Source organism: Rhinolophus sinicus, chromosome 13, assembly GCF_057876585.1.
Source record: "Rhinolophus sinicus isolate RSI-liver-muscle chromosome 13, RSI-T2T, whole genome shotgun sequence".
Lineage (NCBI taxonomy): Eukaryota > Metazoa > Chordata > Mammalia > Chiroptera > Rhinolophidae > Rhinolophus > Rhinolophus sinicus.
Window position 1 is genome coordinate 55,510,701 of NC_142513.1, and position 25,595 is coordinate 55,536,295.

At 49.2% G+C, this 25,595-nt stretch overlaps 1 protein-coding gene across 3 annotated transcripts; it reads left to right on the forward strand.

The window, feature by feature from the left end:
* The first annotated feature begins 734 nt into the window (after positions 1-734).
* FAM174B (family with sequence similarity 174 member B) lies at positions 735-25,366 on the forward strand. 3 transcript variants are annotated; one of them, XR_012491158.2, is made up of 4 exons: positions 735-1,261; positions 16,314-16,445; positions 23,577-23,668; positions 24,719-25,366. XR_012491158.2 is itself a non-coding variant. In XM_074317511.2 (3 exons), the coding sequence occupies exons 1-3, from the start codon at positions 750-752 to the stop codon at positions 24,738-24,740; spliced, it is 666 nt and encodes a 221-aa protein (XP_074173612.1). In that variant the 5' UTR covers positions 735-749; the 3' UTR covers positions 24,741-25,366. The 3 variants fall into 3 exon arrangements, 2 of the variants coding, with proteins under 2 accessions (XP_074173612.1, XP_019582316.2); XM_074317511.2 differs by lacking the exon at positions 23,577-23,668; XM_019726757.3 differs by lacking the exon at positions 24,719-25,366 and having other exon boundaries at positions 23,577-24,399.
* Positions 25,367-25,595: the final 229 nt, after the last annotated feature.

The following is a 25,595-nucleotide window of genomic DNA, read 5'->3' on the forward strand; positions in this document are numbered from 1 at the left end:
ATGCATCCTCTAGGTGAAAGGAGGGACCGAGGCCTTCAGTGAACACGGTTCCTAGAGCTCCAGGAAAGCCCTCAGTGCCAAGTCCCGCCTTTGGGCCTCACACTGGACCCTCTGTAATTGTCTTTTCTCACTTACGCATCATTTATCTTGCAAAGCAGAGGCCTCAAGCCAGTTACTTCCTGGGGTTTGAAACTTCAGCCCAGGAGGGAGACTGTTAATCCCCGACTGCCTGCCGGCCACAGGGAAGTTGTGAATGCAGAGGCGCACATCCCAACCCAGTTCATGAGCAGAGGTGCAAAGATGTCTGAATAGTTGAAGCCATGAGACAAACTCTTTACAAGAGAAAGAGGGAAATTGGGGAAATATATGCAACGCACAGACAGTGGGCAGCCCATTTCACTGTAGAGGCTTCAGGTTCCCCATGTGTGAAATGGGGGTTTATTCCCAAATCCCATAGTCTTGGATTCTTAGTCTGGCACAATCTGGGCTGCTGAGAGCTGGCTCTCGGGGGCCTAAATCAACTGTTAAATGAGAATAACAGAAATACCTGTCCCCTAAGGGGCTTGCAGGATTCAATGAAATAAATAAAACGTGAACTCTACGGCACAGAACCCACACAAGAGTGAGCCTGGCCGTTTATTACTTCTTCAAGGGGGTCCCCTGGAGAATTGGGGCGGCGGAGAAGCGGAGCGCAGTCCGCAACCGGGGCTGGTGGCCTGCCCCGCCCACGTGGGGACGCGGCCCGTCGAATGACTCGGTGCAACGTGTTGGTGGCGGCGGTGGCGGCGGCGGCGGCGCGGGCTCTTCCGGGCGCCGCAGTTTCCTGCCAAGCACCGCGCAGCCGCCTGGGCCGCGGGATCCGCGGGTGCAGGCCTCAGCGCGGGTGCGGCCCCGGGGCTCCGCCGCGCTCCCTGTCCTGCCCCGCGCCGCCCGCCCGCACCATGCACGCCGCGCCGCTGCTGCAGCTGCTGCTGCTCGCGCTCCTGGCCGCGCCCGCTGCCCGCGCCAGCCGTGCCCAGTCCGCCGCGGCGCCGCGGCCCGAGCCCGAGCGCCCGCCGCCCGGCCCGGGGCCCGGGAACACCACCCGGACCGGGTCCGGGGAGGCGGTGGCGGGCAGCGGTAGCTTCAACAGCAGCGGCGACGCCCTGGTGACCCGCATCTCCAACCTGCTCCGAGACCTGCCCACCCTGAAGGCGGCCGTGATCGTGGCGTGCGCCTTCACCGCCTTCCTCATCGCCTGCCTGTTACTGCGGGTCTTCAGGTGAGTCCGGCCGCCCCTTTCCTCCCCCCGCGGGTCCACCTGCACCGCCGACCTGCTGTCACCGCGCGGCCGCGCCACCTGCGCGCACAGATGCCCTGGGTGCGCGACTCTGCTCCGGGTCGGCGCCTCCGAGCGCTCCTGCCGGCCCCGCCGTTCGCTCCCCAGCCCCGCAGGGGTGCGCTTGCCTGGTTTTCCCTGGTAACACGGTAGGAATTTTCTCTCCTTTTAACTACATACGTATAAAATAAATACTGGATGCCCTTAAACTCTGTTATTGCTCAACATTAACAATAGCGCTCTGAATTTTGATAACTTTACACGAAATTTATTTTTATACCCACTTCGCAGAGGAGGAAAAGATTTCCAGCGAGGCACAGAGGCTTATCCCCACGGAGGAGGTAAATTTGAACCCAGGTGGCTTTAACCTTAGCCACATGACCACCCCTCCCTCCCTTCTGTCTGAGGCTCCCTCACACCCAACCGGCCTTTTTCTCATCTCCTCCCTTGTGCTTCAAAAAGCAGCAGTGTCTGGCGTGTGGGGGTGTCCCCAGGATGCCTGTGGGAGGGGCGCTTTGTGTCGGCGATTGGAGCTGGGCTCCAGGGTGCTTGGTGACTCTTGGTGGCCTCAGTGACTTTTGGTGAGTCGGGGACACAGATGACTGTCCTATGTCCCTGTCTGAGCTGACCCCAATGAAGATTCCAGGGATGGGAGGGGTTTTGGAGAGGCTTTTGTAGGTTGCTCAAGTTCAGGGAGAAAGTGTCTGGGAAATTAGCAAGTGGCAAGTGTCTGGCATCCCTGGAGTAGTGAGATGGAGAGAGCTGCAGTAGCTGCAAGGAGGACATTCTCCCCTAATGCCTGGGAAATCCTCTTTTTGCAAATATGTCCTGTTACGCAGGTGGGCAGTGGGGAAATATGTGTGTGTGTGGTGTGTGTGTGGTCATCCACTGCTAATTCCTGCCCTTCCAAGTGCACAGGGTGTGTTTGGGTGTTTGATCAGCTGTTGGAGGTTTGGGGCCACGGGCTTGCTCTCCTGTGGCAGCAAACCAGATGTGGAAGGGCAGTGTGGGGAGTTACCTATAGGTTTGCTGCTGCTGTTTTGAGACTGAGTCAAGGTGTTTCCCTGTGGGTCTGTAGGATGAAATGCCAGTGGTGCTGAAAAAATGGGAAGGGGAATTGTGGCCCTCCGTTCACCACATGGTCGCCTTCCCTGGCTCAGGCCACGTCCTTCCTCACTGCACCGGTCCCCTCCATGTGGGAATTGAATTGCTCCCCCCTCACCCCGGTCTTCCCACTGCCCTCGCCCCTCTGCTTACAAGCTTCAGTGGCTCCCTGTAGCCATGTGGACATGGCAGGCGGGGCCCTTACAAACAGGCCCCAGTGCACCTTGCAGCCATCAGCTAGCCCTCTGCGCTTTCCCTCTGTCACTGGCTCCCCTTCTTACACGACATGGTGCTGTCTTATGCTTTCCCACTCCTAGGCAGCTTCTCGCTCCACACCTGCCCAGACTGCACGTGGCCACCGAAGCCCAGGCCCCATGCCCCTGCCCTGTGTCGTTTTCCTGGACACGGCGTGAGGCTGCGGCTTCCTTTCCGGCCTCCCATAGCCCTTCTCACGCTGTGCTCGGTGGCTGGGTATAGTGCCCACGTCCCACACACCATCACCAGTCCATTCCCGTGTCTCTGTGCCCGACACTGGCCTGGCGTTCAGTGGACACTCCATCATCCTTCACTGACTCCGGATGGGTCAGCTGGAGCGAACATTAATGCCTAGAGCAGCTCTGAGACTGGAGGTCTGAAACATTTAGCTCAAAATAGGCCGCTGAGCCCACAAGGCGGTGTACTTTTTAAAGAAGGTATTTGAACTATTTTGCCAGTCTGCTCCTTATTATCTAGGAGTAGGGGAGGAAAGCAGGCAGCATGCGGCCAGATGCGAGGGCCCTGAGCCACGTGTTTCGTGGGAGAGCCGGCCCTCAGGCCTGACAGGGTGGGTCCTCAGTGGCGTGGGTGTGGCATGTTGCGAGAAGGTTCCAACTTCGTAGAGAAGCCTGTTATGAATTTGATCTGCCTCCTATTTCTGGGAAGGTGGTCTTGTTGGGGTGAGTTTCCAGGTGGACAGCTGTCCCCCTGGTTTCTGAGGGAGACAGGAACTTACGGCATTTTACAGCTGCCAAGGGCCTAAATGGTACCGTCCCCACGTGCTCCTTGGCAGAGGAGAAAGTTGCATCTCAGGGCGTGGTATGAGTCATCCACTCGATTCTAGAACATTGTACAAGTCTGCGGCTGGGGCAGCGCCAGCCCATCTCACTGCTTGGTGGTCTTACTGGAACTTTCCCCCTTTCTATGGTCTTCTGCAGGCTCAGTTCATCAGGTTCCCGAAGGCCTGCTGCTCTGGCTGGCGTCCTCCTTACCTTCTCCCTCTCCCAGCGCCTTAGCGGGCAGTTACCATGTCCACCCCAGCCATGCCACCCCGCAGTTTCCCTGAGGCTATCTCGTCTGCGCCCACAACCCTCTCACCACTGCAGCTTCTCCACCCTCCAGCTCTGTCCAGCCGACTCCCTCCCTGGTCTCTGAGTCTCAGCAATAGCCTGCAGGCTGGTGCTTCTGCCACCAACCTCGTCCCTGCTCCCGCCAGCCTCTCTCCGGTCTCCCCATCCTGCTGCCTGTGCACGAGCTCCTCAGCAGGTGGGCTCTTCGTGGCCAGGGCCTGGCCTCCCCCTCCAGCCCCGCCGGACTTCCAGGCGTTTCCCACGTGTCATGGCCTTGGGCCTGCATGTCTTGCCCCACTTGGACCCTCTGACGGGACTCCCTTTCGCTACCAAGAGCACACTGCCCGCTCCTGGCTGTGTCACCTCCTCTGAGAAGCCCAGCCCCCTCCAGGGGCCCCCAGGGCTCCCAGAGCACACGGGGATTTTGTGTGGAGTCCAGAGTGCCACCGAGCATGTCCCTTTGCCGTGCCAAGCTGAGAGTCCCCAAGAATAGGGCTGGGCCTTAGCTGCACGTCTCTAACACCTACTGTGGCTCCCAGCACAAGCTGGCATCTAACAAAGGTATTTTTAGCAAGTGAATGTTGAACTTCTAAGTGGTTTCCATGGCTGATGCTTCTCAGAATGCCCCCAGTGACTAGATGGTGATGCCGGAAACCTATGAGGGAGGAATTTGTTTGCATGGTGGCCCTCCATTTTCTTAACAATACAGATGAGGCAGGAAGAGAGCAGTGTTATGGCTTATAAAGTGGCCGTCTTAACCCGTTTGTCTGTTTTCCCTGAAGGAGTCAACAGAAAAAATGTGGATCCAAGGAAATTGTTAAAACCAAAAGCAAAGAATATATGCTGTAGTGAAAAACAAAAAACAAAAAACACAACTATACATATATATGTATAGTTTTTTATATATATATATATATATATATATATATATATCTACATATGTATATATGTGTATATATATATGCTTCTAATTTAATCAGAAGAAGCAAAGAGACAGTGAAATTCAGAGCAGTTCTGTTTGGTAGCAAAAAGGTTTAAATAACCTAAGAATCCCACAGTGGGGCGTTGGTTAGTTCTGGTCATTCTTACAGTGCACTGAAACAGGTTGCAGAAAAGCATGTTTAGTAAGAGCTCATTTAAATACATATATGAACATGCAAGAAATCTGTGCACATGTGATTGTGGGTGATTATTGTGTATGTATTATTCATGATATATTTCTACATTGTCTGAATTGCCTTACGATGGTCGTTTATTTATTATTTCTCCCCCTGTCTGTGCACTCAGCTTCTTCCTTGGACACGTTTTCCTGAGGACCCGTGTAAGAGCACGTGGGGTGTTCCTCTAGGAGTGGGATTTCTGGGCCCAGGGGTACACATTCTTGATGTCCTCAAGTTTATCCTCCCACCTGCAATTCCGGCAAATCCTCAGGTCCTTCCATCATATCTTATTCTTAGCATTATGTGACTTTCTAATGTTTTCCAATCAAATGGGTATAATTTGGTATCTCTTTGTTCTGCATTTCTCCATTTTGTATTGAGGTTGAGTAGCTGTCTCTTCTCATACGTACTGATCCGTCAGATGTCCCCATCTGCAGAGTTATTTTCACCTTTTTCATGTGTTTTAATCATTAAAGAAGACGATTTTAAGGTTGGAGACAGAATTGGAAAGAAGGAAAGGCATTTAGGAGGCAGAGAACCCTCTGGCGAGGGGGTGTGTGTGTGTCCTGCACGTGCGGTTCTGCCCAGCTTGCAGGGGAGCCGTTCCTCGTGTCACTTGACATACTTGTGAGAGCTGAAAGGGGATCGACGAAGAGGCTGTGTCTCAGAAGTAGGAAATTTGATGTTGGGAAGCATCTGCTGGGGTTGCAAGGATTTGGGCATGACACACACGGGCCCCAGGCCATGATTCTCAGCACCTGTTGCCCCACGTGCTCTCTTAGGTCTAACTTTACCCACTGAGATGGGTGGGGGTCAGCTTTACTCTCTGGTGTCTTATGAGGAAGGAGGCGACAAGTCAGAAACTGCCACCTGAAACCACGACGTTCTTTTCCTCCTCGGGATCCTGTCCCCGTCCTGGCGAGTCCCCCAGCTCCCCTGTCCAGGCCACCTTCCTCCCGGATTTCGGTTGGCTGCATGCCCAGCCACCTCTTATTTCAAAAACTCTATAAAATCCTTTTATCTGAAAGGAGGGTTGGTTTTGGTGCTTCCTGGGGGGTGGGGAGGAAGATGAATTCTAGGAGATGTGACATCACCCAGCTGTCACACTTGCATCAGTAGCAAAGGTACATGCTGCCATGTCCTGAGATGTTGGGTCCGGAGAAGCTTAGTTAATCTATTCAACCAGATCTTTAAAAAGGAACAAAAACTTTCCTGCTTAGCCTGGAATTCCCAGATTTCCCATTGTCTGTGTACTGACATTTGTAAAAAGAATAAAAGTTAAGAGAAATAGAAAAGCTTAATCCTTGTAGGATTTAGGGAATGTTAACTGTTCTGAAATGTTCTTAGTTATGGCTCATTACTATATCAATATTAATTTAATAAGTTGGAGCGTTGGGCAGAGGCAGGGTTACAAGGGCCGGTGTCTTTTTATGACTGTGGTGTTTGTTTGACATTGTGAGGTCTTTTTTGATTATTCGACCAAAGTTTTGAATTGGGGGAAAAACTAGGTTAAGTGAAACATACTCATCTTAATTTACTTTAACATTTTTAGTGGATTTTCCTTTTCTTCAGGTTTACTGAGCTATAATTGACATGTAACACTGTATAAGTGTAAGGCATACAGCAGAATGACTTGACTTACATATATTGTGAAATAAGTTTAGTGAACATTCATCGTCTCCTATAGCTACAAAAAAGAAAGATTTTTGGGATGAGAACCTTCGGAATTTACTCCTAGCAACTTTCAAATACACCATACAGCACTGTAAGCTGTGGTCATCATGTTGTACCTTCCATCCCCAGTACTTAATTGTCTGACAGGTGGAAGTGTGTACCTTTTGACCCCCTTCATCCAATTCCCCCCTTGTTTAATTTTATGTGTCACAGTGAAAGGTGTTAAATAAATCAAATACAGCAAAAATCCAGAATTTTAAAAAAAGAAGTAGAGAGCTTGCCCTTGACGTAGCTCTCTACCAGGTTACAAAAACGTCACGGCTCATGGGAAGAACAAGGTCCCTTCACTGCTTCTCAGATGGGCAGGAATCGGCCCCCTTGGGATCATTTCACAGTGTGCGGGGACATTTTTGACGTGTCATGACTTGGGGAGGAGAATCCTGGCATCGTGTGTTCAGAGACTGGGGCCGCTCGCTGCTGAACACCCTGCCAGGCGGTCGGCCCCTTCCCAAGGCCGTCCCAACATGTCAGCAGAGCCGAGCTGGGGACGCGCTGGGAGTGCCAGCCGCTCAGCCTGAGGGTCAGCTGATGTGGGCCGGTTACGGAACCTTCCTGGGCATCCGTTTCCCATCACTAATTAGTACACGCTTCCTTCCAGGGGCGCTGGGATGGTCAGAGGGAGATGGAGTCACCCAAGTCCTGGGCTCCCCTCGAAGCAGCCAGATGTCCTCCTGTATTTAACAAAACGGATGCAATTTATACCCAACCTTTTGCTTGTAAATGAGGATACAGCCATATGGCCAAACTGCTTGGGAAGGTGTGTCAGCTTCTGAGCCGTGTTAGAAATGAAACTGGTGACTCAGTAGCCTGCCTGAGCCTCCTGGATGCGTAGGGCCCTGACTACTGAATTCCCAGGTGGAGGAGGTGCCTCATGGCTGCCCTTACCGACAGGCCTGTGAGGACTCAGGACCGGCACTGATTCCTTCTGTCAACTTGGAAAGGGAGGAAAATCCCTTTTTATTGTAACCCTGAGCCCTCAGCCTTATCTGGCTTTACCTGGACCCTCTTATGCCCACGTGCCCATTGCGATCAGGGACTTTGCAAATGTAGGTCCTCCTTGAGACACGAGGCACATCCAGGGAGAGGAGGGGGAAACCTAGTGTCGGTGTCTGCATAGCATTCCGGTATCTGGCACTGTGTCATGGGAGGGAATCCCTCCCGGATTTAAGCAGAGAAGGCTTCGTGGTTTGTGTCTGGTATTTTAGTTTTATGGCTGGTGTTTTGATTCTAACCATTTGCAAAGGGGATTTCTGGGACCATGAATTTAGAATCACATTGCCATGGTTGCACTTTAAAATGCTGTATTTAATCTAAGGGCGATCTGCCAGGGATCCAGACGTGATATTTATTTTCCTGGGCACAGAGGGAGGAGGAAATCCACCCTCATTGGCAGGTGTGGAGCAGAGGAGGGGCTGTGGCAAACAGCCCGAGGGCCTTGTAACCTCTCGGGTGTGGGATTTCCTCGCGTTCAGAGCTCCCCTGACTTTCTTCCCTCCACCCATGGTCCAAGTGAGGAAACTGAGCCCCAGAAGTGGGAAAGGTTTGTTAGCTCACCCAGTGAGTTTGTAGGAGAAAGCAGCATTTAAGCCCAGGGTTCTGAGGCTCAGCTCGGTCCTTTCTGGGACTCTTACGATGTGGCGGGTTGGGTTTTGAGCTGGTCCAGCGGGGTCTCTCCTACACCCAGCCATGTCCCAGGAGAAAACATGGCTGGATGGCTGGCTCTTCCCAGTGTATTTAATGAGACCTACTGTGAGCACAGAGGGTGCCGTGGTGAACACAGAGGCAAAGGAGCTTCCCGTTCAACCTGGGAGGTCGGGTGATGCCCTTGGATGCTGCTACTTGGCACATCGGAAGCAATCTGATCCAATAGAGGAGTGAGGTGTTAAAAGCCAGCCTGGGAAAGTTGCAGCAAGAAGGCCCTGGGCTTTGACCGGGGACAGAGTGGCCTGGGAAGGCAGGAGGAGGATCAGGACTTGAGAGGGTTGGAGGAGGAAGAGGTTCTTCCAGGACCCAGTGGGCCAAGCCGGTGAGGCTGTGGGTCGGGTTTGCAAAATTGATCTCTTGGAATCTTGATAATGTCAGTAACAATAGCAGCCACTATTTATTAAGCCCTTACTGTGTACCAGGCTCTGCGCTAAGCATTTTACCCATGTTTCCTCATTCCTCTGACAGGGGCGCTGTGGGAGTGCCCATTTCACAGATAAGTAAACCAAGGTACAGAGTGATGAAGTGTCTGGCTCAAGGCCGGAGTCTGACTTCCCATCCAATGTTCCCTGTCGCAGCCAGGTTTTGAAAGACTCGAGTTCCAGCTGGAGGATTTTGGGGTTTGTAGTGGGTCAGCGGAGCAAATGGAAAATTTGAATTCAGGAGTGAAATGATCAAAGGGCTGCTTTAGAAATGCTGACCTATATTAGATGCTTAATGAGTATTGGCTGAGTGATGGATGTAGTGGGGGCAGTGATGGCAAGGACTGACGTTCCCACGCTTCCCCTACCATGTGACAGGGACAAGGGGATGATGAAAGGGTCACTTCTGATGCGTGTCTCAAAGCACAGAGTTTCCAGGCTACATTGGGTCCTCTAGGTCCACCCATGAGTCCTTCTTGGTCATCTTGCCGCTGCCCTTGAAACACTGCAGCTGCCCCTAGAGGCTGCCTTCCTTGCTTTAAGCCTCACTTCCCTCTGCTGGCACCTCCCATCAAAACGGAGTGGACCCTGCCCTTGGCAAACACACTTGAGAGCTGGAGGAACAGGTCTTGGGGCATCTGCTGTTGCCATGTTTCATGGCTCCTCACACAGGTCAAACCCAGGGCACACTTATTTTGTCTTGGAAGAATGAGAGCTGGGTCTGTCCCCTGGGCATTGAGAGAGGGAAAGAGAAACACGGGCGGGGAGCAGATGGAGGCGAAACGCTGTCGTGTTATGAAGAAAAGCCCTCAGAATTGTAACTGAGCCCTTCGTGGTCACCTGGCCTGTGTTGTGTGACCCTATATGAAGCATAAGCCCCACGGGCACACTGTGTAGTGTGCCAGATGCAGGCGTCGGAATCAATCAGTGTAGGACGCCGTTGTTAATCCTGAGGGGACAGCGCCCCAGAGGGGAGGGAAGGAGCTGGGTTGTGTAAATCATGGCCGGTACCCCATGATCGTGATCGAACTGCTGGGGAACAGATATCAGGGAGACCGCGGGTGAAGCTGTCTGTCATTCTCTCTGGGCTCATGACTTTTAGCTGAATTATTCACTGTCACTCATGACCAAACCATGTCCAGGGAACTGAGTCGGAGGTCGATAAGGTTTTTTTGGTTTTGTTTCGATCTGCACGGTGCTTTTTTAACAACTGAGGTAGTTGAGAACAGTTAAAAGTTGAGAGTCTTTGTATCAAAATCTAGATGTCTTGCTTTCCATGACAGATGGGACCACCTGGAGATACAGGGCTTCTGTTCCATGGGGCCGTATGGGCGGGGGCTGCATGGCTGCTGCCCACTCTCTGGGTCTGCGAGCGCCAGTCACATGTTGTGTCTCCTTGACTCAAAGACAGAGCGATGGCTGCCACATGGTCAACTATCGCCCACGCTGGTTCTAATGTCTTTGTCCCACCCGGCCTGCTCCCCTGGTTTTCTATGCTTGTGGGGCTCTGGGGTGTTTGAGCTTTTGATGTGGTGCATTGAGTCACTGGCTTGACTGCTGCTGGTACTGGGCCCCGGTGTGGTGGGGAGGGACAGGGGGAGCCCCAGGACAGCCCCAAGACTGGCTACCTGTGGGGTGCATCTGGAAGGCTCTGGGGACCCGTGTGTTCAGTTAGGCTTGGCCAGAGCCACGTTGGAGCTGGGCTGTTGCAGCTCTAGCTGCACTAGAGGGAAATGCTGGTGTCTCATGTAACTGAGTGTTGGTCTCAAGTCGCCTGTCTGGAGCGGAGGGAGACGAGATTCATGTGGCTTGTTTACACTGCTCTAGTAGGAGGGTGTTGAGTGGACGCAGGGACCCTGCCCAGGGCATGAAGGCTGGTACTTGGGAATGGTACCCTGGCCGCCTGCCTTGGCGGTAGGCAGTGGTGGCTTTGCCAGCTAAGCCCAGGGGACACACCAGCTTCCCTACCGGGGGAGGCTGGAAAGTGGGTCTGGAGTCGTGTTCTTTCTGTCTTTAAGCTTCCTTGGCTGTCTCGGGCAGGCTGTGATGCCTTATGTCCCGAGGAAGAATGTGCAGGGTGGGGCTCAGAGGTTACAAGTGGGAACCGTGTGTCCTCAGAGGATGCGAGATTTACTGGGTCTTGAGGCAGCCCGCAGACTCCCATCTAATCACAGCAGCTGCCTGGTGCTGTCCCTCCCCCACACTTCATTTTCATTTTCTGTATTAATTTTTCTAAATGTCAAAGGTAGGTAACACATACTCTTTGTAACAAGCAGTGTGGTTTTGGCAGGAAGCTGGTCTTGAGCTACTTAGTGGGCTTAGAAATGAAACTGGTGAAGGTGGAGGGGAGGTTTGAGGGGCTGCGTTTGGCTCCTGAGGTCCCCAGATGGGCAGAGGCAAAGCCACACCGAGGCAGTGACCAGCAGTCTCTGGGCAGAACCGGGAGGCCCAGGAGAAGGGTCTCCTTCCCGAGAGGCAGGTCTGTCTCACAGTTAGTCCATTTAAAACTTTATTAGAATTACTTACCTTGAATTTTATTTGTTTGTTTGTTTTAAAAATAGGTTATATGTTCACAGGATTCGCAATTCCTGAGCAGCCAAAGTGTGTAGTAACCAACCCTCACCCCTCAGCTGCCGGCTTCCTTCTCTGGATACTGCCAATTTGTTGTGACTCTTTCCAGAGAGATTTTATAAGTATAGAAATGAAAGTAATATATACACGTACGTGTAGAAACATATACTCTTCCTTATTTTTATAATAGCTTTATATTCAGATATAATTCACATACCATACAATCTGCCCATTTAAAATGTCCAATTCATGGTTTTCAGTACATTTGCAGAGTTATGCGTCATCAACCCATTCAATTTCAGAAGATTTTCATCACCCCAGAAAGAAACCCTGAGCCCAGCAGTCACCCCCCCCCCATCTCCCTCCCAACGTCCAGCCTTAGGCAAACACTAATTAGGATCCGCTTCCCTTCATTACTCCTCTTTCCCAGAATTCTCCTGGCTATTCTTGCTGCCTTTCCCCACCCTTCTCTGAATTTGGAATCAACTTGTTTAGATTCCCCAACAAAAATCTGTCAGTATTTTACGGGATTTCATTAAACTTGTGGATTAATTTAGGAGACTTGACATCGTTATGGAGGTTGGAACTTTCTAGTCAGAAGTGCCGTGTGCCCTCCTTTTGTTGACACATTCATCCTTGTTGGAGCCAGAGGTGGCTGGCAACCAAAAGAACTTGTAGTGCATGAGAGGTTTCTGCTGCGAGCCGCTCCGAGGGCGTGGGGATACCAGATGTCCGAGGTGAGATTCCCGCCTCCTGGTCGGAGTGTGAAGAGCTCGGGAGTCTGATAGATCAGGATTTCAGTTCTGCTTACTTGGCAGGTGATGCTCTGTCTCCCGGTTCTGTTTCCTTGCCTCCATAATGCCCACTGGCTGAAGGCTGTGATGAGACCATGTATGCAGTGCCCGGCACGGAGGCCATGCCAGTGGGGCGATGGTGCAGGAGGGCCGTGTGTGTTTCCGAGTCCCCCCTCGACGCTGCCCTGGGGATGGAGATGACAGGAGTCTGAAGAAGGGGAGTCCTGGCCTGGCTGGGTGTCCGGGGAGGGCCGAGTCAGGGGAAACGGGAAGCTGTGGCCCCATGGAGTGCACAGGGTGGGAGGTACATGAGGCTCTATCACCAGCGTCCCTGCTAACCCGGCAAGCAGGAGAAGCGGACACGAAATTCAGGTTAAGGGTGAGTGATTTGCCCAGAGGCACATGGACGAAGGACTGCAGGGCTGAGATATGAGCCACCATCTCGGGATGTGCCCCCTATGGTGTGCCGTCACACGCCACACTGGACTTACGACAACAAACTCACCCTTTCGGGCTTGTTTTGCCTTGTTTCTCTCATGGGGAGGGCAGGGAAGGAGGCCTCTCTCCCCATTGGTCAGCTGAGCCCGGCGCCCTCAGCCTCCGTGTTTGTGTGAGCCGTGTGGCCACTGTCCACCGGGAGCTGGCTGCTCACCGGCTGCCGAAAGGGCCTTGGAGTAGACAAGCCCTCCGGCTTTAGGATTGCATTTCAGAGTAAACGGATTTTGAATGCCTCCTCTGTCTTGTTAGAGATGTGTGTTTCGGCTCCCGTGGAAGGACCCTTTGTCTCTTCTAGAATGTCTCTGGTTGTGCCTGTTCCTGTGAAGCTCCACATGGATGTTTACTTAAAGCCGCCTCTTGCCCTCTCTTTGTTGAAGCTACTTGGATTAATGGGCCCTTGTTCCAGGAAAGAAAAATTGCGGCAAGGGGGCCGTGCTGTTGATTACGGGCCCGAAATAGCTTTTCTCTTCTTTGTTTCCTGACTCTCCTTTTTCTTTGGCAGGAAGTGCTGTGCCCATCAGTGTTGGAAAGCTGCTCTCCTGCTTGGTCCCCCCTCCTCCCCTTCTGTACAGCTGAGGGAATGGGCCTGTATTTGGAAATACTGGCTTATGAACCCAAGCCTGACTCTAAACCTGGGCTCTGTCTAGAACCCGGTGTTTCTCCCGCAAGCTGTGTGCATCTGTGAGTGAGGTGAGGACTCTGTCCACAAGGGTGACCCACTGTCCCCTGGAGAGACTCAGATGGCCACGCAGGCTTTGCCTTTTCCTCAGGCCGCTGTGCCCGTGGACAGGGCTGTGAGTGCAGCCAGCAGGATGTTTGTCTCCTTGGAGAAAACCTGCGCACAGGTCTCCCTGAGCAAAATGTTGATATCGTCACTGAGGTACTTTTATATGTTTGGTTCTTTGTTCGGAGAGCAGGGAAGACGTCGAGGGTTTTAAAGGGCTTGAGGAGATGGGAAACTTAATGTGGAAGGTTTACTATTAACATGTGGAAAAACCCCCAGATGGTGTTTATTACACGGCGGTGCTGCGCCTGCCGCTGCCGTTCCTTGGAGACCCTGTGGCACTTAGATTTCTTTAGGTCGTGTGTGACAGAAAAGCCGGCTCACACTGGCTTTGCTGAGAAAGAGAGTAGCTTTGTAGATGTCAAGGAAGGCTGGCTTCCTAGGAGGTTTGGACCTTAGTCCCTCTCTCTCTTCGGGCATTCACGGGAGCTTTCTACGCCCTTGGGTTCACGGACTTCTCCTTTTCTGATGTTCCAGATGCTTGTTCCAGATGCGTGTTGGGGAAGCGTGGCCCCGGCACACAGTACGGTTAGCAGAAGGGCAGCTCCCACTGCTCTGCAATGCCAGGCAGAGGCTCCCTCCGAGCAGCTGTGAATCATGCGGGTGCAGTTATGGGCTGTTTTCCTGAGAAAGGTGTGGGGTGTGTGTCTGCGTGGTGGGGGAGTTTGACTCACTTGAGGACGCGGGGATGGGTGCTTTTCCTTGTGGCTTTGTATGGGGCTCCTGGGGGCATGTGGAGCCGTTGCTGGGCTTAAATGTCCCCTATCTGGTATTGGAGATGGCATCGGTCAGGGCTTATAAATCATCTAGGGCTGGATGCAAGGGTTTATTTTACTCTTTTGGAGCAGATGGAGAGAAAACAAGACTCTGTTGTTGGTGAGAATGTGGGACCAACGGTGTCTATAAGGTTAGCGTTTACATCCCCGCACAAAACCTGCTTCCAAAATACTGTTGTCCCAGGGCCACTGAGGTGACTGGCTATGCCCCTCTTATCGCCTACCACTAGGGTTGGCGTTGGCACCACGCTTCATCCCGTGTGCGAAATCTGAGCAGTCTCCCACCAGTGCCTGTGTTTGTGTGTGAGTGTGTGTGTGTGTGTGTGTGTGTGAGTGTGTGTGTGTACACCAGTGATGAAAGCAGGGGGGACAAATTGCTCTGTGATGACACTTGGCAATGATCAGGCTTTATAGCTGGTTTCTTCCTATCTCCCAAAGTCTCTCCCCAAAGAACGACGAGGGGCAGGTACTAGAGGTAGGACAGGTTGCTGTACGCCAAAGGTGCAGATAAATATGTGTATTTTCTACATGAATGACACTTCCACAAGTGACATTCTTGGTAAATCATACTAGATAAGACAAGAGTAAGTTGATGTTACTAAGAAACTTGCTAGGAGACTTTGAAAGTGAGTTTGTGTTATCATTGTTTTGCAAACTTATGAAAAAGTCTCTGTGTGCCAAGAACCAAGGGCTCTCACATGTGTCTTTGACATGAGCTCCCCCCTGTTCCGGCTTCCAGTCTTCAGGAAGAATGTTTAGAGAACATGATTCTTCAGTGCCCCATTTATGATTTTTGGGGGGGTTGGCTGGTTTCCCATAGACAGCACCAAGCATACTTAAAAAGGAGGGACACCAGAGAAGACAAAGCATTTGGGAAAGAGTTCAAGACAGTGGAGAAAAAAAACGCGAAGAGCATCGGTAGTCCTAGTAATAGCATGCTGACGGCATCGTGGACGCTCAGCCATGCCCTGAGAAATGTCACATCCTTCATGGAAGCTGACACCGGAGACCAAGGCTTGTCTCAGCACTTTCCCCATGGCCCACGGTGGCCTTTATTATTTCAGAGGTAAAAGCTTAGTGATATAACTCAGTAGCCTCATAAATCCTCGTGATGGATACAATATTGACTCATTTTTACAAGTCCTGCGTATACGACAGAGGCTAGAGCATTTCTATTTGCTTATTTTTTTGCTGACTGACACTTTTGCCGAGAGCCTCCAGTGGGTAGGCTTGTTAAATGCACCGTCTCATGTCTTCCTCCCTCGCCTGTGAGGGACAAATGTTATTCTCATCCCGTTTTATTTATGAGGAGACAGGCTTACGGAGATGAACCACTTTCCCATGACCACACAGGTCGAGAGTGGCCAGGCCCTGACCCAGATGCCACCTGGTCAGCCACAGGGCAGTGCTTGGAGCGGTGACCATCCAACCCAACAGGGCCAGGACGAGGGCGAGCGGGTGTGGGCCGAGGGGACGCTGTGCGTCATGCCTGTGGAAGCGAAGGGCTGGGTCCTGTGCTCACTGAACATTTGATCTTTGCTCATCGTGTATTTTCTTGGCATTCATTTTGCTTTTTAAAAATGCTGCATTTGGGTATCACTTCCCTTGTCTCCCTTTCCCCTTGCCTGGGAACAATGGCTGCTAGCTCTGACTTTTCCCTCTCATCTAATTGGGAGAAAAGTCTTGAGAGTGATAAGAGTAAGCTCTCTCTGCTCAGCTCTGTGAAACAATTTCAGCATGTTATATATGTCCCTTAAAAGAGTTGCATACCTCACCTCAAGGACTTTCTGCTTCAGCTGTTTGAAGATCAACATAATTGGTTTGGGTTGTTTCTATAATGTGATAAGTGAGTCTCACAGACTGTGCCAGAAACACTGCTACTCCCTTGTATACTTATCAATGAAAACCTCTAGTTGGCTCAAATCTGGGCTCCAGTCTTTCAGAACTGTGAGACCCCTGGCCTTCTGAGATTTAACTGCATTAAGTCTCTGTATGTTTCTTTCTTAAAAACTTAACCCAAAGCCGCCCTTTGTCGCACCCTCACTGCCCGTGTTGCGCTGGACGCGACAGCGTGGCTTGCCTCAGTGGAGATTGTGGGGTTCTCAGGAATGTGCTTCTTCCAGGTCGGGAAAGAGGTTGAAGAAGACCCGGAAGTATGACATCATCACCACTCCTGCTGAGCGAGTGGAAATGGCCCCGCTGAATGAAGAGGATGAGGAAGATGAGGACTCCACAGTATTTGACATCAAATACAGGTACGGGTGGGGAGGGCAGCTCCTCCTGGGCTCCGGGGCTTGGGGTGCTGGGGCGGTTCACCTCGGAAAACCCCACGAGGCCAGGTGTGGATTTTTGAACTTTGGCCACGTGTTTGACCTTGGGGGGAAATGCTCTGATTTCTTCCCAGAGCACACAACACCCAAAAAGCCAGCAGGGAGATCCTTGCAGAGAAATGGTTAGTCCCTACTTTTCCTTCATGTGAACGCTGAGAAGTCAGCTTACAGGAGGAAAAGGAGGGTTGCGTTTCAGACAAGGAGTCTCTTAGGCCCTGGCTGTGGGGATCTGGGCCAGGCAACCTCATCTGCCATGCACTGTGCACACAAATGGACCCTTCTCTTTCGCTTGTTTTCAATTGATTCCTGAGAACATGGGGTGGGAATCAGGGTTGCTCCTTGGATGGAATTTACTGATGATCTCCCAAGCCAGGTGCGTTTCCTCAAGGTAACCTGTAGGAAAGTCAGAATGGTGTTGGGACTTCAGGAGTGTAGTGTGGTTTTTACATCCTTTTGGGATGGACTTCAGATATGTGGGATTCTGTGTGAGGGCTGGAAGTGAACGTAGAGATGAGGGCTCGGCGGCCCAGAGACGGGATGTTTCTTGCCCAAGGTCCCAGTTATTAATTGCAAAGTTGAGACGCAAATCCAGGCTGGACCCAATCCTGAGCTTCCCCCCACCCCCTACCAGGCTCTCCAGAGAAACGGACCAATAGGATGCATATCAATACACAGAAAGTGAGTTATTGGAAAGGTCCACATCTGAAGGCCTGAGAACCAGGAGAGCCGATGGTCTAAGTTCTAGTCCCAGGGCAGGAGAAGACCAATGTCCCGGCTCAAAAAGAGGCAAAAAGAGCGAATTCTCCCTTACTCAGCTTGTTGTTCTGTTCAGACCTCCCACGGATTAGGTGAGGCCCACCCACCTTGGGGAGGGCAGTCTGCTTCACAGGCTACTGATATAATTGTTAATCTCATCCAAATCTCATGCCCCACAGGCATGCCCAGAACAGTGTTTGACCAAATAATCTGGGCACCGTGTGACCCAGTCAAGCTGCCACGTAAGATTGCCCATCGCGCACAGCTTTTCCATAGCTGGGAAGGCAGGTTTTCCACACCTCCCTGACTCGTTCTGTTCCAGCACAGCCCTTCGTCTTTCTATGTAAATCAGTAGTCAGATTCAGCAAAATAGTACATGGGATTTTCATTAGAAATGCATGGACTCTGTCCGTCAATTTAGGGAGAATCAGCCCCTTTATGTTGACTTTTCCAGTGTATGAACATGAAGTGACTTCCCGTTTTTTAGATATCTTCAAAAATATCCTTCAGTTCTTTCAAAAATTTCTCCAAAAATGTATTATATATTTTGGTTAGATATATGCCCAGGTATTTTATGTTTTGAGATACATATGCTGTAACAATACTATTTTATTTATACCCATGTCTGGGGGAAAAATGGCTGTATTATCATATTTACATATATTACCGATATTGCAAACAGAGTTTGTTAGTGAATCACACCTACATTTTATAAAGAAGACAAAAAACATGAAAGCACATATTTGCTATAGATAGCAGAATGGGGGACAAAATCATTAGCTGTAATTTGCATTTTTGGTGAAGAGCAGCACCCTTCAAAAAGAATCAAAACAATTAGTAATATTCATCCATCCTGCAAGATGACATACACGCAAGCAAGTTCGCGATTGTACTGATTTTATTGCTAAGCTATTTTATCTGAGTCGCATTCAGGGCACAGAAATATAACGTGACATGAAGAAAATGATGTCCTCTTCATCACAATAAAAGGGGTTTGCTGCGTCTCACAGGCCTGGGGGTGTTGTGTGATAGAGCACTTGATGGCTTAAGTGGATCAACGTACTGTTTTGATTCTGAGCCACTGAATAGAATTTCATCCATATTTGGTGACCAAAATACCTCCTTGGGAACTGCGATACATTGAACCACTTTGCGGTAGACTCACATCTCACTAAATAAGAAAAGACCCTCAACAAAGAGATATAACCATCAGCCTGTCCGGAAACTCTATCCATTGGCTCTTTCTTGAACACTTGGATACAAGTATTACTGTTGTCTAAAGACTGCTGGATTAATATTGTGTCTGGTATAATGAAGACTCTATTGAAACCACTGTCAGATTATACAACTTCCACAACTAGTTTCAATTCTTCAAGTAATGGGGCACGTTCCTTTGGTAGGCTGACAATTAGTGCTGTATCGGCATTGCTGCTTGTTATGAAACTCACCACCAAAGGCAAATGCATTTTTGAAAAAAAATTTTCAGCTTGATTGAGATATAATTGACCTACATTACTATATAAGTTTAAGGTGTACAGCGTAATAACTTGACATACATATATTGTGAAATGATCACCACAATAAGTTTAGTTAACATTCATTATCTCATGTAGCTATGAAAAATGTTTTTCCTTATGATAACTTTTAGGATCTACTCTCTTCACAACTTTCAAATACACCATACAACACTTAACTATAGTCAGCATATTGTTCATTACATCTTCAGTTCTTATTTATGTCATAACTGGGAGTTTGTACGTTTTGACCCTCTTTACCCCATGCCCCCACCCTCAAACCCCCACCCCTGGTAACCACAAACCTGATTACTTTATCTATGAGTTCAGTCTTTTTAGATTCCACATATGTGAGACCATACAGTATTTTTCTTTTCAGTCTGACTTAATTCATTTAGGGCAAATGCCCTCAAAGTTTTCCTTCTTTCTCATGGCAGAGTAATATTTCATTGTGTTTAGGTATACACACCACATTTTCTTTTTCTTTTTTTTTTTTTTTTTACCACATTTTCTTTATCCATTCAACTCTCGATGACAGTTTGTTTCCATGTCATGGCTATTGTGAATAGTGCTGCAGTGAAAATGGGGGTGCCGATATCTCTTCGAAATAGTGATTTTGTTGCCAAAGGCAAACGAATACGTTGAACCACCTGGTAGGTGTTAAGGTAACAGATAATACGTTTGTTTATGAAAGTCTGATTTTGCTCCCTGGTCACTCGCAAGGGCAAAAGCAGGTGAGAAGCCAGTTCTTAGAGCACGCTCTGGAACGTTTTCCTCGGCCACTTTGATAACAGGCAAGGACTCCATCTCTGGCTCACAAGGGCTGGAAGTCTTCCACACGCGGTCATTTTTAATAGGGGAATCACATGAGACCCCCGAGGCCCCTCTGTGTCTCTCGTCCCCCCGCATTCAGGACCCCGCAAATCCACTTGTCTTAGTCTTCCACCCCAGGTCATCCGCCATAATGAACCCCGTGTCCTGCAGGTCAGCTTCCATGCCTGGTTTCTGCTCCCAGGGATTCCAGCTTCTCTCTGTTGTCCCTTTGGGAATAGCTTCACAAGCCGCCATCATGTGATTCAAGACCTTGTCTCTGATATCTTTTTTTTCTTTTTCTGATATCTTTTTAAAAACATACTTTGTCACTTTTTTTCATGATCTCTAAAAATGCAATTGATTTTTTAAGAATATTGATGTTTTGAAATCCCGCAACCTTGCTAAACTCTTAATAATTCTAGTAGTATAAATAGGGATTTGGGGGCTTTTCTATGTAGGTATATCATCCGAGACTAATAAGAGATCCCCTTTCGCCAAGTCCTTCAACATTTTATCTCTCTTTTTTCCTTTTTGTCCTCATATTTGGACTTTTTGATCTTGTAGGGCTTGCTGTATCGACCACTTAGAGAACTGTTTGCTGTAGGGTTTTGTAGAATTTTTTTTTTCTCAGGAAGTTTCCCTCTATTCCTAGTTTGCTAATGTCAAATTTTATTGAATGCTTTTTCCAGCTCTGTTGAGAAGATCATAGTTTTTCCTTTAATCTGTTAAGGTGGTGAAATTATATTCATTGATTTTTCTAATATTAAACCAACTTTGAGTTCCTGAGATAAAACAAGCTTGTTCATGGTCATATTATCTTTTTATAAGCATTGCTGCATTCAGCGTGCTGATTATTTTGTTCAGGACTGTCTTGTTTCTCTTAGCAACTAAGATTGGTTTGTCATTTTCCTACTTTGTAATATCCTTGTCAGGCTTTGGTGAAAGTTTGACTAGCCTCAAAAAACAAGATGGGGTGTGTTCCTTATTTTCCTTTTCTTTGAAATAGTTTGTGTCAGATTAGAATTATTTGTTTCCTGAATGTTTAATAGAATGTGCCAAAACTGGCTTGATGCTTCCTTTGTGCAAGGATTTCAAAAAACTATTGATGTTCAATTCTTTGAACAATTATAGGACTATCTAGTATTGATTTCTTCTTGGTCAGTTTTGATGGGTTGTATTTTCCTGGGATTTTGTCCATGTCATCTTAAGTTTTCAAACGTATTGTCCTAAAATGGTTCACAACATTCTCTTAGTGTCAGCTTTTTAAATCTTTGTAACGTGTGTAGTCATAGTCTTTTCATCTTTAATATTGATTATGTTTCCCTTTTCTCTTTTTTCTTGATCCATCTTGCTGGAAGTTTTATTAGTCTACACAAAGAACTAACTTTGGCTTCTTTGATCCTCTTTATTATCATTATCATTTTTAATTTCAATTGATTTCTGCTTCTCTCCCTTAAGCTTTCTTTGAGTGTGTTCTGTTCTTTTTTTCCTAATGTCTATTGAATATTAAGCTCATTCATTTTCAGCCTTCTTCCTTGGACTAAGTGTTCACTCTGCAACTTTATCTACTTCAGCTACCTCCCACAGGCTTTCCCTGTCATCGCCGGGCGCTGGCCTTCTGGGGAGAACTGGACTTCACATAGCTCATGTTAGAAGTTTGTGCTGTTCATGGTCAAAATAATATCAGGATGTGAGTGAACTTGGAGGTGAATCACTAGACCAAGACCATTCCAGCCTTCAGGCTCAAAGACGACTGACGATTTAGAGAGCTTTCCTTATTACAGGTGTAATATATGGTATAGAAATTACAGAATAGAAAAAGGGAACATGACCTGTAATCTCACTAGTTCACGATAACCACTAGAGTGTGTGTGAGTACATATGTGGAATTTTCCTTTGTACAGAAATAGGACCATGTGACACAAGCTGTTTTGGAACATTTTCCACCTGAACAACATCTCACGAACAACTTTTCAGGTCAATACGTTAAAAAAGAACAAGGACTTTAGGGCCAATTTCATGTTTGGTTTAGCGTTTTTGAGAACTTGTCTGGCTGCATGTGACAATCTTTTCACAGGCGCTTGTCTTTTCTGTTTAGACATAGCTCAACTACATTTTTTGGTTCCCTCTGGGAAACAGTACATTTAAATCAGATGCGGCTGGATCGTGTCCTTGGGTCATTTTCTGAGTGAGCGCAAAGAGGAAAATCATGTTTTTGGTGTCAGGGCAGTAAAGCAAAAAGCTGGCGCTTACTATGAATGCTTGTGGTTCTGATAACGTTTGCAGCATGGATCCGGCATACATCAGCCAGGCAGGGCGAGGCTTCTGCGGACAGCCCTCTTTTTAGGCTCCCATGCAACTGGGATGTTATAATCCATGAGGTAAGACCTCCAATGTGTAGGGCCAGATGTGGGGGAAAGGGGAGAAAACGTCTGTAGAAATGACATTCCTAGTCTGTACTTAAAAAGGCTAATTAGAAGACAGAAATGATGGTTAAACGGAGTGCAGAGAAGCCTGGAGCTTTGAAATGATTCCGTATTTGAAAAGGCGTTTGAATCCTGGTTGCATGTGTTTTGAGCTTGGTCGGCCTCACGTGCAATTGTGGCTGCTGTTTTGGGCTTCTATGCATCCCTGGTTTATTGCAGGAGACTTTTGTGACACCCTCTGGGCGTCCCCCAAGGCGAGGCAGATGCCGCTCTTCCTCCCGTTTTTCTGGTAGGCGGCACTGGCAGCTGTGACACATGCAGCTCAAAGGTTTGCTGCTGGGAGAACATGCTGCTCTGCCAGCCCTGCCTCCCCCAAGAGGGACGGCTCTGTTCCTCTGCTTCTTAGGTTTGGAAAAGATGTGGCCTGTGGGGGTGCAGGCATGTTCTAGAATGGCCTGCCCCCCACCCTCTTGTGGATAGCGTTTCCTGTGGGAATTTAATTAGAAACTGATGAAATTTCTGCTGCAATGCTGGGGGCCATGCCTGGCATCTTGTCTTTGGAACAAAGGGCATTTGATGGCTGTTCACAGCAAGGAGACCCTGGAAGCTGGGCTGGGAGTAGGAGACAACAGACTTGCCCTGCTCAGTGTTCCCATGAATGCCCTCTGGCAGCTGCTAAACACACTCAGGGCAGTGCCTTTGTGAGTGGTTGCCCACCCCATGCTTCCTCATCTTCTGAGGAGGAGGAGCGATGCTGTTCAGAGCGTCAGTGTGTGGCCAGTGTGGAGGCAGTGGATATCATGAGCGTCCACGGCCTGGAAGGAATCGGAGGGGGACCTGATTACCTGCGGGCTCCCCGCGGATTCTGGAGCATTCTACCTGAGCCTGAAACAGCATCCGGGCTCATCCCCATACCAGTCTGAAAAAGGCTCTGCCAGCCCTCTTTCCTTGCAGAGTGCGGAGCTTATTTGTTAAAAGTGGGCATCTCACGAGGCATTTCTGTCTCTCTGAAAAGCAATGTTGGCATTCTGGGGGTTCTCAGGTATGGTAGCGTGTGCATGAAGACTATCTGGGTTTTACATCGATGAGGAGGGAGCTTATGGGAACAGGAATTTGCGTGGCAATGGAAATTTACTACTAAGCGGAACTGACTTACTTAGTTTCCTGCCTACATACATGTGCTTTCACCCTACAGCAGCAGGTTGAATTGAAAATACTTCTGTGGACTGTTACAGACAAATTTTGCTGAGACCCATTGTAAACAACTGGAGGAGTGCTAGGACGGAGGGATACAAGGGAAAAAGAGGTTGTGGACGGGTGGCCCTGCAAGCGGAGCTCGGATAGGATCCTAACCTGGGAGCTGAGGGAAGGGAAGGAGTTGCCTGGAGGAGTGGAGTGTGCCTTCCAGGCAGCAGCATGTTCAAAGGCCCTGTGGTTGGGGAATGTGGCCCACAGGAGGGAGACTATTAGGGCGGGCTCAGCGTGGGTGTGGGGCTCTGCCAGAAGGCACTGACTTGCTCTTCCTTTTTTTTTTTTTGCTTTTTTAGGTAAAGCCTGTTTTCCAGCATGTTGACGTCCTGTGGAAAGTTGGTCAGCTGCAGCCTGGGGTGTGAAGGATCTGGAAGCCGTCTTGTCCGAGGTGTTGAAACCAAAACAAACATTATTTATGAAACCCTGGCACATTTGTGTGTGTCGAACATCTACTCAGAATGTCACTGCAAGAGAGTCACGTCTCCCACCTCTTGGATGCCCCTTTACACTGTCATTCCTTCTTTCTCCTCAAGCGGGCTATTGCTTTGCTAAGGGGCAAAGGGTAGAACCATGTTGGTTTAAAAAGTGATAATTTGAAATCAGCTGTTGACAAAAGTAAACGTGATCAGAAGTTATCAAGAACCTGAAAAAAGCCTGAAGGATATCCATCTGTATATTTAGGATCTGACATGCTACTCTTCTGGATCTGTGACGTTCTAGACGTCTGACCCTTTGGTGGTCTTTTGGGCTTGGTCAAGTTCTGGCGCTATGTTGGTGATGGCTGTGTGAAAGTTCAAAGCGAGGGCGCTTAGAGCTGGTCAGCCCCTAGTGGAAATATACACAGTTGTCACTCCATTTTTTCCCCTTTCTCAAAAAGGGTTCAGTGGAATTAGGCATGGCTAGCTCACAAAGAATTTTGAATATCAGGGAAAAATCTGTGTGTGCGTGTGCATGCGTGCGTGTGTGTGTGTGTGTGTGTGTACATATAAAATAGTTTCTCCTCCTCTAAAGGAAAAAGAAAGCACTAGGCAGCCTTTGGTTAGTAACATCCTTTGTGTGTTTCTCTGCCTTGTCATAATTCTTACATTGTTGTCCTAGAAATCTAATTTTAAAATATCACTGTGGTAATTTAAATGAGTGGTGATTTGGTTGGCTGAAAAAGAACAGCAACAGGGACTGTGTTTGAAGTTGATGTAGGCCAGGCTGGACTGGAAACCCACGGGGCCAAGGAGTGTGCTGTGCGGAGGCCCCTCCATAGGTGTGGGACAGGGGGCTTCTGGACACAGGACTTGGGCTGCCTTCTCAGGGTGACAGATGCCCATTTCACTGTTTCTTCAGGGTCGATACTTCTGCTAAATTCCACTCGTAGTACCTTTGGGGCCCTGTTCTCTTTCAAAGGCGTTTTTTATCTCCTCTTTTCTTTTCTGTCTTTCTGCAGGGTTTGTGTATCTGCCTGTTAATTGTCTGCACCGTTGCTCTGGATGAAAACTCTAGCCTTTCCCGACACACTCCTATTTTCAGATTCTTCAGGTTCCTGAGAAGGAACCAGAGCTGCAGGGTACCCCATTCCCGAGGACCCCCGGGCCTGGGTGCTCTGTGACCCTGGCTGTGAGGAAGACGCGATGGCTGCTGCAGGAAAGAGGGGGCCCCTGGGGAGACCATGCTGAGAGGAGCCTGAATGGAGCACTCACCCTGCCTACTCCTCCTTGATTTCACTTCCTTTGTTGACTTTCCTTTTCCTTTTCTCTGTCCTGTTTGCCAGAAGGGTGGGTCTGCTTTATCTCTCCCCTCCACAGTGTCCTCATGGGCCAGACTGGTGACTAAACGGGACTGGCCACCTAGCAGCTGTGTGGCCTCTGAACCTTTGAACTGGAACTGCGGGCTCACACTTGCCTTTTCGACAACTGCCGCTGAATGATCTATGGGAAAGCTGGATTCCTCCGCCTTACATGTAAACACCAGCTCCTGTCTCCAGGTGCTCACTGCTGGGCCTGGCAGAAGCGGCCAAGAATGACCTTCCAAATTCTGGAGCTTCAACACTATAGGCTCTTAAATTAAAACGAAAAACAAAACCCTTTGGCATGAACCATGTATGTATTGGTTTGGATGTTTTTTGAGATGGAAGCCAGTGAGGTGCCTTTTGGTGATCAGCGATGCTAGGAGGCAGAGGTGGGGCCAAGTGGGAGGTGCCTGGACCTGGGGGTTTAGAGAAAAGCTGAGAAATGAAATGGCCCTTGGTGGAGAGGGAGGACAAACTGTTTTTCCGTGTATACTCTAGGCCCCTCTCGTCATTTCCTGGAGGCTGCCTCTTTGGT

Bases quoted from the DNA above. Each gene is read 5' to 3' on its own strand.
- FAM174B (XM_074317511.2), top strand. From the start codon at position 750: ATGACTCGGTGCAACGTGTTGGTGGCGGCGGTGGCGGCGGCGGCGGCG. The intron at 1,262-16,313 runs GTGAGTCCGGCC...TGCTTCTTCCAG, and splicing joins CTGTTACTGCGGGTCTTCAG to GTCGGGAAAGAGGTTGAAGA. The intron at 16,446-24,718 runs GTACGGGTGGGG...GTCTTTCTGCAG, and splicing joins GTATTTGACATCAAATACAG to GGTTTGTGTATCTGCCTGTT.